The following is a 12009-nucleotide window of genomic DNA, read 5'->3' as shown; positions in this document are numbered from 1 at the left end:
CCCCAAAAAAAAAAAAAAAAAAAAAAAAAAAAAAGATGCAGACGTATAGAATGGACTTGAGGACACAGCAGGGTAAGGGGAAGCTGAGACAAAGTGAGAGAGTAGTACTGACATATATACACTACCAAATGTAAAATGGATGGCTAGTGGGAAGTGGCTGCATTGCACAGGGAGATCAGCTCTGTGCTTTGTGACCTCCTAGAGGGGTGGGATAGGGAGGGTGGGAGGGAGACGCAAGAGGGAAGAGATATGGGGACATATGTATACATATAGCTGATTCACTCTGTTGTAAAGCAGAAACTAACACAACATTGTAAAGAAATTATACTCCAATAAAGATATTTTTTTAAAATGGGTGAAGAAGGGAAAGAAAGAAAGAAAGGAAGGAAGGAACAAACGAACGAACGAAGGAAAGAAGGGAGAAAGGAAGAAAGGAAGAAAGAAAGAAAGAATATGGCTAGTAACTATGTGGTCTAGAGTCTGTCAATTAGAAAAATCCAGGTGTTAGATCTGAGGAAAACAGTTTGGCAAAGGGTATCTCTTTGATTAACTTGGGTAGCAATAGAGGCAGATTGTTTTAAGACCACAGAGGCTTCCTGATCAGAGACAAGGTGATGTGTTTTTCTCTGGGAGTCAGTGGCTGCCATCAATCTTTCATCAAGCCAGTTCTACAAGGTGCTTCTGGGTTTTATTCCTGAAACAGTTTGGAAAATGCTTCTCCAGGCTATGATACTCTGAACATCTTTATCCCTTCATAAATCCCTTTCTAGATAAATTAGCTAGAATGGGTTTCCTTATAAAAATTAAGAAACCTTTCTTATTCACAAATGATAACCATTTATGAACTTCACAAGTTCATAAATTTATGAACTAAAAAGCACTACATATTTAGAAAAGGATCTAAGAGCACATTTAACACCCTGATGCTGAACTCTGAAGAGGAAGTGGTATTAATATGTATAGATGAGGAAGGGGTACAAGAAGGTTTTTTCCTTTTTCCTCTGTATACTTCTTTTCTGTTTAAATATTTTTACAGGGGACTTCCGTGGTGGTTCAGTGGTAGAGAATCCGCCATCCAATGAAGGGGATGTGGGTTCGATCCCTGATCAGGGAACTAAGATCCCACATGACGCAGGGCAACTGAGCCCACGTGCCACAATTAGAGAAGCCCGTGCACTGCAACGAAAGATCCCGCGTGTTGCAGCAACTAAGACCCGACACAGCCATAAATAAATAAATAAATGTTTTTTTAAAATTTACAATGACAAATAGTTATACAACGTTGGGAATTTTTTTAATAATTTAAAATCTTTAAAAAATTAACCACTGATATGTCCCTCTCGGAGACGCCTGCTATCCTAAATGAGAATAACAGTTTTATGGTACTTAAATAAGGAATTTTAAGAAAGTTAGAACAGGAATCCACCTTGGCTGAGAGATACATGTGTCACCAGAAAGGACCCTGAGTCAGACCAAATATGGGCCAAGCAAGATGACTGGCCAGAGACAACCCTGAAACTAACCCCATTACCATAAAACCTGAGACCTCGAGCCAAGTGGTTGAGCAGTTCTCCTGGGTTCCCTTATCCTGCTGCTCTCTACCCGGGCGCCCCTTCCCAATAAAGTCTTTTGCTTTGTCAGTTAAAAAAGAAAGAAAGAAAGAACAAACTGAAAACTTTCTGTGGTACATATATACACAATTTCATGTATTCAACTTACATAACATAAAAATCTTATATTATCTTAGAATAGGGAAGGAACTTCTAAGCATGACTCCAGAGGTAGAAGGGAAAGATAACAATATTTAACTACATAAACAAAACTTCTGACACTTTAAAATTAAAAGATGAAGGACAAACTGAGAAAAATGATCTGAGGCATATATGGCAAACAATAGATTGGCACTTTTAATATATAAAGTATTCTTACAAATCAATAAGAATGGACATCTTAATTTAAAAATGTGCAAACTGTATTAGCAAAAACTGGACAAGCTAAATATCCACTGTAAAAAAAGTTAAACAAACCAATGTTCAAAAATATACAGTATTTCATGATATGGCAAAACCATGCAGCCACAGCAAATAAAAATGCAGATCCTTGTCTATTAGCATGAAAAGATGGTCTAGATTTATAATAAAGTAAAAAAGGCAAGTAACCAAGTGGCATATTTCTATTAGTATTAAATATAGATTCATTATATATGTACATAAATATATATGCACATAAATATATAAGCACATATATTTGTACCTATATATGCACATGTGTATCTATAAACACACACATGGCACATATTCTAGCAAATAGGTCTGAAATATCATATACCAAATGTTAACAGCAGCTAGTTCAGAATAATACAATCATAGGTGATTTTCACTTTCTTCTTCATACCTTTTGAATAGTCTTTACAAATGAACATGTATAAGTTTTATAATAGAAATATTTTCATTCTTTAAACAAATAAAGAGAAATAAAGATCACTTTATTAAATATCCTGTACCTTTAATTATATATTACTATTTTCTTACCTTTAAACCTTCAGCTGGAAGTCTATAACCAAATCTTGCTGGAAGGTCATCAAATGTCTGAGACACGTTTTCAAAATTATACTAAATATAAAATTAAAAACAATCAAGTTACAACCAATGTACACATAACATTAAAAACAAAAAGTCTGTCAAACTATTTAAGTTGTAATTTCCACGATTTTGATTTACTATCACAGCTTATCATAATAAAATCAACTTTGTAAATGCACATCCACTAAAATAGAAAGGAATGTATACAATTTACTACATAAACAACTGCTTAAATTGGATTCTGATTTCATGTAAGTATTATTAAACAGAAGCAATAATTCTATAACATTAAACCACCTACTGTTTTTCTGAGTTTTTCCCCATAGACAATTCCCTAACAAGAAATTTTCTAGACAGATTATTTTCCAGCAAGAGTTCCATTTTATTTTCTCTATAAGGGTCTGATTTAATAGAAGAGATTTACAGGATTTCTGACAATAGCTTTGAAAGATGCCTTTCCCCCAGAGAAAGAAGTATCAAATCATACTTTTAAGATACTGCCATTTTTAAAGTAATCTGAACACTTTTATCCAGGGCTGAACAATGAAAGGACTAAACTCAATGAAATACGTACATAGAGAGAGCTGAAGGTATCCAAACTCTTTAACAACCTTCCCCTTCCTTATAGATACAGATTCCTAGGCTACAATATTTATCAGTCCTCTACCTCTGCTGTGCTTTTAGAAGATAATATAATAATTGTGAAGTGAGCTTGCTGTATTATTTAAGATGTTATATTCAATGTGCTTTAAAGAAAACAAGAGAAACAAGGAAGATAGATGAACTAAGCAAACATAGTAAACAAGTAACTTTTGAAACACAGGTGAAATTTATATGATATATCAGAAGTTAAGATACTTGTCAGTAAACTATAGGCCAAAGACAGAAAAACTAAAACTCATTTGTTTTGAATATAGATTAAAAGGATGGAACAAAGCAAGAATGTTATGTATAGACAGCAAAAGATAGAAGGATGAAGCAAACCTTAAATATTCACAAAGCATGGATTAGGTCACACATCCAGATTGATAGCTATGTGGTCCTTAAATTAAACACCCACTGCTGATCCTTATTCTAGCCTCATGTGCCATCTGCCTGAGACGCCCGGATAAACAGCTCTGTAGGTTAACAGCCAACTACAGCTGTGTTCAGATTTAAGTACCTCAAGCCTCTCCAACAGAGCAAGCAAACACTGGATTCAGACACCTTCCATCTGTCAAGCCCCCTTGCTCATCCTCAACTCAGGTCCTGGTAACCACACTGTCACCAGGGAAAACTGATGCAGCATAGAGACTAGACAAACTAAAAACAGAAAACACAGGATTCAGGTAGTGTGGCTCTTGCCTCCCACTCGCATCCTAACCTGAGTGTATTAACATACCCATCTTTTACCTATGCTTCTCACTGTATGTTTGTAATTAATTCAATAAATCGTATGATTCAAGCATCTGAATTTGATTGTTGAAACTATCCATTCTTTTTTTTTTTTTTTTTTTTTTTTTGAAACTATCCATTCTTTTACCTCTGGGATAATCAGCCTGGCAGTATACCTGGAGGCCAGCAATGCTTCAGAGTAATTTCCTACTTTAAAAAGAATTCATATTTGCAGAGTGCTCTATGGTTTACAAAATGCTTTAGAGTCAAAAAGTGCTTTCATATTCATTACCACAATGTATCATTTAATCTCTTAATTAAAACATCTTTCTTAATTGATTCAATTAAATTATGATCAGCTTTGAACTTGACAAAGTCATTTAACTCCTCCAAGGCCAAAGACACCACTGTAAAATAAGTAAATAGATCTAGATCAACATAAACAAACCAAAAAAAAAAAAAATACAGATGTGTACAGGCAGTACTTTTTTAAAAATGTACTTTTAAAATTTGGAAATGGATAGGACCTGCGGGTGGAAGGGGAGAGGCAGCACATCCGAATGGGGGCCTCTGGAGTGTGGAGTTCCGGAGTTTGGAAGTTGATAAATAATTCATATGGTCTTTGCAGAAACTTCTCCAGGTGACAAACCCAGATTGCATGCAAGCAGTCAGTTTGGTTGTGGAAAGCTGTGTGGCTGACAGGGTCTTGGTGCTCTGGCCGGGTGTCAGGCCTCAGCCTCTGATGTGGGAGAGCCAAGTTCAGGACTTTGGACCACCAGAGACCTCCCAGCCCCATGCAACATCAATCGGTGAGAGTTCTCCCAGAGAGCTCTGTCTCAAAGCTAAGACCCAGCTCTACTCAACAGCCAGCAAGCTCCAGTGCTGGACACCCCATGCTGAACAACTAGCAGGACAGGAACACAACCCCACCCATTAGCAGAGAGGCTGCCTAAAATCATACTAAGTTCACAGACACCCCAAAACACACCACCAGATGCGGTCCTACCCACCAGAAAGACAAGATCCAGCCTCATCCACCAGAACACAGGCACCAGTCCCCTCCACCAGGAAGCCTACACAACCCACTGAACCAGCCTTACCCAATGGGGGCAGACACCGAAAACAACGAGAACTGGGAACCTGCAGCCTGTGAAAAGGAAAAGGAGACCCCAAACATAGTAAGTTAAGCAAAATGAGAAGACAGAAAAATACACAGCACATGAAGGAGCAAGGTAAAAACGCACCAGACCAAACAAATGAAGAGGAAGTAAGCAGTCTACCTGAAAAAGAATTCAGAGTAATGATAGTAAAGATGATCCAAAATCTTGGAAAAATAATGGAGAAAATACAAGAAACGTTTAACAAGGACCTAGAAGAACTAAAGAGCAAACAAACAATGAACACCACACTAAATGAAATTTAAAATTCTCTAGAAGGAATCAATAGCAGAATAACTGAAGCAGAATAATGGATAAGTGACCTGCAAGATAAAATAGTGGAAATAATTACCGCAGGGCTTCCCTGGTAGCGCAGTGGTTGAGAATCTGCCTGCCAATGCAGGGGACACGGGTTCGAGCCATGGTCTGGGAGGATCCCACATGCCGCGGAGCAACTAGGCCCGTGAGCCACAACTACTGAGCCTGCGCATCTAGAGCCTGTGCTCCGCAACAAGAGAGGCCAAGATAGTGAGAGGCCTGCGCACCATGATGAAGAGTGGCCCCCACTTGCCACAACTAGTGAAAGCCCTAGCACAGAAATGAAGACCCAACACAGCAAAAATAAATTGATTAATGAACTCCTACCCCCAACATCTTAAAAAAAAAAAAAAAAAGTCACTGGAATCAGGACAAAATAACAATAATAATTACCGCAGAGCAGAATAAAGAAAAAAGAATGAAAAGAATTAAGGACAGTCTCAGAGACCTAAAGGGAAAAACCTACAACCAAGATTACTCTACCCAGCAAGGATCTCATCCAGATTTGACAGAGAAATTAAAACCTTTACAGAGAAGCAAAAGCTAAGAGAATTGAGCACCACAAAACCAGCTTTACAACAAATGCTAAAGGAACTTCTCTAGGCAGGAAACCAAGAGAAGGAAAAGATCTATAATAACAAACCCAAAACAATTAAGAAAATGGTAATAGGGACATACATATCAATAATTACCTTAAATGTAAATGGATTAAATGCTCCAACCAAAAGACACAAACTGGCTGAATGGATACAAAAACAAGACCCGTATATATGCTGTCTACAAGAGACCCACTTCAGACCTAGGGATACACAGAGACTGAAAGTGAGGGGATGGAAAAAGATATTCCATGCAAATAGAATTCAAAAGAAAGCTGGAGTAGCAATTCTCATATCAGACAAAATAGACTTTAAAATAAAGACTATTACAAGAGACAAAGAAGGACACTACATAATGATCAAGGGATCAATCCAAGAAGAAGATATAACAATTGGAAATATTTATGCACCCAACATAGGAGCACCTCAATACATAAGGCAAATGCTAACAGCCATAAAAGGGGAAAACAACAGTAACACAATAATAGTAGGGGACTTTAACACCCCACTTTCACCAATGGACAGATCATTCAAAAATGTAAATCAATAAGCAAACACAGGCTTTAAATGACACATTAAACAAGATGGACTTAATTGATATTTACAGAACATACCATCTGAAAACAAAAGAATACACTTTCTTCTCAAGTGCTCATGGTACATTCTCCAGGATAGATCATATATTGGGTCACATATCAAGCCTTGGTAAATTTAAGAAAATTGAAATCGTATTAAGTATCTCTTCCGACCACAATGCTATAAGACTAGATATCAATTACAGGAAAAAAAATTGTAAAAAATATAAACACATGGAAGCTAAACAATATACTACTAAATAACCAAGAGATCACTGAAGAAAGCAAAGAGGAGGGCTTCCCTGGTGGTGCAGTGGTTGAGAGTCCGCCTGCCAATGTAGGGGACACGGGTTCATGCCCCGGTCCAGGAAGATCCCACGTGCCGCGGAGCGGCTGGGCCCGTGAGCCATGGCCGCTGAGCCTGCGCATCCGGAGCCTGTGCTCCGCAACGGGAGAGGCCGCAACAGTGAGAGGCCCGTGTACCACAAAAAAAAAATAATAAAATAAAGAAAGCAAAGAGGAAATTTTAAAAAACCTAGAAACAAATGACAATGAAAACAGGACGACCCAAAACCTATGGGATGCAGCAAAAGCAGTTCTAAGAGGGACGTCTATAGCAATAAAATCTTACCTCAAGAAACAAGAAAAATCTCAAAAAACCAAGCTAACCTTACACCTAAAGCAATTAGAGAAAGAAGAACAAAAAAACCCCAAAGTTAGCAGAGGAAAGAAATCATAAAGATCAGATCAGAAATAAATGAAAAAGAAATGAAGGAAATGATACCAAAGATCAATAAAACCAAAAGCTGGTTCTTTGAGAAGATAAACAAAATTGGTAAACCATTAGCCAGATTCATCAGGAAAAAAAGGGAAAAGACTCAAATCAACAGACCTAGAAATGAAAAAGAAGAAGTAACAACCGACACTGCAGAAATACAAAGGATCATGAGAGATTACTAAAAGCAACTATATGCCAATCAAATGGACAACCTGGAAGAAATGGACAAATTCTTAGAAAAAAAAAAAACCTTCTGAGACTGAACCAGGAAGAAATAGAAAATATAAACAGACCAATCACAAGCACTGAAATAGAAACTGTCATTAAAAATCTTCCAACAAACAAAAGCCCAGGACCAGATGGCTTCATAAGAATATTCTATCAAACATTTAAAGAAGAGCTAACACCTATCCTTCTCAAGCTCTTCCAAAACACAGCAGAGGGAGGAACACTCTCGCAGACTCATTTTATGAGGCCACCATCACCCAGATACCAAAACCAGACAAAGGTGTCACCAAAAGGGACTTCCCTGGTGGCACAGTGGTTAAGAACCTGCCTGCCAATGCAGGGGACACGGGTTCAAGCCTTGGTCCGAGGATGCCACATGCCGCGGGGGAACTAAGCCCACGCACCACAACTACTGAATCCCGTGCACCCAGAGCCCATGCTTCACAACAAGAGAAGCCACCGCAGTGAGAAGCCTGTGCACCACGACAAAGAGTAACCCTGCTTGCCGCAATTAGAGGCAGCCCATGCACAGTAACAAAGACCCACTGCAGCCAAAAATAAAATATAAATAAATTAATTTTTTTTAAAAAGACGTCACAAAAAAAGAAAACTACAGGCCAGTATCACTGATGAACACAGATGCAAAAATCCTCAACAAAATACTAGCAAACAGAATCCAACAGCACATTAAGAGGATCATACACCATTATCAAGTGGGGTTTATCCCAGGAATGCAAGGATTCTTCAATATACGCAAATCAATCAATGTGATACACGATGTTAACAACTTGAAGGATAAAAACCATATCATCATTTCAATAGATGCAGAAAAAGCTTTTGACAAAATATAACACCCATTTATAATAAAAACCCTCCAGAAAGTAGGCATAGAGAAAACTTAGCTCAACATAACAAAGGCCATATATGACAAACCCACAGCCAACATCCTTCGCAGTGGTGAAAAACTAAAACCATTTCCACTAAGATCAGGAGCAAGACAAGACTGCCCACTCTCACTACTATTATTCAACATAGTTCTGGAAGTTTCAGCAACAGCAATCAGCGAAGAAAAAGAAATCAAAGGAGTCCAGATCGGAAAAGAGGAGTAAAACTGTCACTGTTTGCAAATGACATGCTACTATACACAGAGAATCCTAAAGATGCTACCAGAAAACTACTAGAGTTACTCAATGAATTTGGTAAAGTAGCAGGATACAAAATGAATGCACAGAAATCTCCTGCATTCCTATACACTAATGATGCAAAATCTGAAAGAGAAATTAAGGAAACACTCTCATTTACCACTGCAACAAAAAGAATAAGATATCTAGGAATAAACCTACCTAAGGAGACAAAAGACCTGTATGCAGAAAACTATATGACACTGATGAAAGAAATTAAAATGATACAAACATATGGAGAGATATATCATGTTCTTGGATTGAAAGAATCAACATTGTGAAAATGACTATACTACCCAAAGCAATCTACAGATCCAATGCAATCCCTATCAAACTACCAATGGCATTTTTCACAGAACTAGAACAAAAAATTTCACAATTTGTATGGAAACACAAAAGACCCTGAATAGCCAAAGCCATCTTGAAAAAGAAAAACGGAGCTGGAGGAATCAGGCTCCCTGACTTCAGACTATACTACAAAGCTACAGTAATCAAGACAGTATGGTACTGGCACAAAAACAGATATATAGAACAATGGAACAGGATAGAAAGCCCAGAGATAAACCCACACGCACATGGTCACCTTATCTTTGAGAACAGAGGCAAGAATAAACAATGGAGAAAAGAAAGCCTCTTCAATAAGTGGTACTGGGAAAACTGGACAGCTACATGTAAAAGAATGAAATTAGAACACTCCCTAACACCATACACAAAAATAAACTCAAAATGGATTAAAGACCCAATGTAAGGCCAGACACTATAAAACTCTTAGAGGAAAACATATGCAGAACACTCTATGACATAAATCACAGCAAGATCCTTTTTTGACCTACCTTTTTTGATAGGGAGCGTGGGAGGGAGCCAGCCGCAAGAAGGAGGGGATATAGGGATATATGTATACATATAGCTGATTCACTTTGTTATACAGCAGAAACGAACACAACATTGTAAAGCAATTATACTCCAATAAAGATGTTTAAAAAAAAAGGTGTACATAATATTTTTTTTTTAATTTAAGTTTTGGAAATAAAAACTAAGAAAACTAAAAAGAGTTCTTCCCACTTTCCTTGCTTTATTGATAGAGAAAGAATTTATGGGTGGGTTTTATAAACTTATGAGCTTTAGGTCTCTTTTTGGTGATGGAACTAACTCCTTTTCCATGTCGATGTTTCCCTGAGTTGCTGAATTTGACTGACTGTTTACTGCACCTGAGGATGGATCAAGGGAGGTCGTTTGATGGGAAGGACAACCTATAGAGCACAGGACATAGAGCAATGATTTTAAGTGAGTCTACTAGAAACATTTCTAATTGTGTGGGGTAAAGTTATCTTTTTCATTTTGGTTTCAATGGATTGAATGACTTTTCACACTTACTATTGATTTGAAATTAGGTCAGAGAATGTTAACTAGATTCTTATGTAGATTGCTGGTTTGGGTTATATCTCGAGAATTAGTACCAATGCATTTGTTTGATTATCATGATAATTATACTCTTTCTCCCCATTTTAGGAAATTATTCCAGAGACAAGAGCATAATAAATTATGTTTAAGTTGAAAAATAAAAAAATTAGGAAATGGAAAATCTACAACTGTACTAAAGTACTCTTTTATCACTTCCTATTACTTCTTATTACTGAGTTCACTTTTTTGGTTAGAATTTCAGAAATAAAATATCTAGCTTGAACTACAGTACTTGTAACACTGACTTGGAATAAGTTTTGTTATCGAGTGAGACTCATTTTGAAACTGCTTTGCCTTTCCTCAGGAAGGCAGTTGTTAACTTTGCTCACACTGCTTTTTACAATCACATTGTTTAAATTAAAAAAAAAAAAAAGTTTCTATCATGAACAAGACAAACAGAAACATCTTTAATACAAAAGTGCCTTCTTTTTTAGTATGGTGGGGGGCAGAAGGAACGCTGCTGCTCATGAAATTAAAGCACACTCACTGTTAAAATTTTTGAAACAGAAAAAAAATTATTCCTCTCTGGAATCCCACTCTCAAAGATTACCATGTTGCGACTTTACTTATTTTGAAGAGGTCTTTTCTTTTTTTTTTTTTTTAAACATCTTTATTGGGGTATAATTGCTTTACAATGGTGTGTTAGTTTCTGCTTTATAACAAAGTGAATCAGCTATACATATACATATGTTCCCATATATCTTCCCTCTTGCGTCTCCCTCCCTCCCACTCTCCCCATCCCACCCCTCCAGGCTGTCACAAAGCACCGAGCTAATATCCCTGTGCCTTGCGGCTGCTTCCCCATAGCTATCTACCTTACTACGTTTGTTAGTGTGTATATGTCCATGACTCTCTCTCGCCCTGTCAAAACTCACCCTTCCCCCTCCCCATATCCTCAAGTCCGTTCTCCAGTAGGTCTGCGTCTTTATTCCTGTCTTACCCCTAGGTTCTTCATGACATTTTTTTCCCTTAAATTCCATATATATGTGTTAGCATACGGTATTTGTCTTTTTCTTTCTGACTTACTTCACTCTGTATGACAGACTCTAGGTCTATCCATCTCATTACAAATAGCTCAATTTCATTTCTTTTTAAGGCTGAGTAATATTCCATTGTGTATATGTGCCATATCTTCTTTATCCATTCATCCGATGATGGGCGCTTAGGTTGTTTCCATCTCCGGGTGAAGAGGTCTTTTCTTAACCAGTTCCCCTCTTTGACAGCAGCCTTAACAGAAGATTTAATTCAATTCAGAAAGTAACAAATAGCTAACAATTATGGAGCATTTATGACATCATGCTAAACACCTGACAGGTATTCACTTATTTAAACCTCATGACAATCCTATAAAGTCAGCCACTATTATCATCATCCTCATTTTACAGATTGACTACAGAATAAAAATACTCCGCTTGAAAATAACTTGCTCTAGTAAATAAGAACCAGGATTCTAATCCAGGCAGTCTGGCCTCAGATCCCTGGCTCTTAACCCATTGCCCTACACTGTCTCTCCTCCAATCTCATTTTCATAAGTAAACTGAAATTTAAGAGATGTTAGGTAATTTGCCCAAGGTCATGGAGCTACAGAGTGGTAGAACTGGACTTCAACCCAGACTGTAACTCCCATTGCTGGAGCTCTTAACTACTTTGCTATATAATCCAATCCATTCACACCACCAACCACTGGGTGCTTCTCTCCTAACTCTGCCCACTGACCCCCACAAACACCTACCAAGCAACAAAATCTCTAACAAATCCC

General features: G+C 37.5%; 1 protein-coding gene across 1 annotated transcript in view; it reads right to left on the bottom strand.

The window, feature by feature from the left end:
• The window catches only part of RNF13 (ring finger protein 13), a 136009-nt gene that overhangs the window by 90232 nt on the left and 33768 nt on the right, over positions 1–12009 (bottom strand). Inside the window, exon 3 of the mRNA XM_024768987.1 lies at positions 2532–2612. Within this exon, the coding sequence (XP_024624755.1) occupies positions 2532–2612 (81 nt within the window). The remainder of the gene's footprint in view (positions 1–2531; positions 2613–12009) is intronic.

Source organism: Neophocaena asiaeorientalis, unplaced genomic scaffold (assembly GCF_003031525.2).
Source record: "Neophocaena asiaeorientalis asiaeorientalis breed wild unplaced genomic scaffold, Neophocaena_asiaeorientalis_V1.1 scaffold118, whole genome shotgun sequence".
In the NCBI taxonomy this organism is placed as follows: domain Eukaryota; kingdom Metazoa; phylum Chordata; class Mammalia; order Artiodactyla; family Phocoenidae; genus Neophocaena; species Neophocaena asiaeorientalis.
This window is presented reverse-complemented; position numbering and strand designations above follow the sequence as displayed.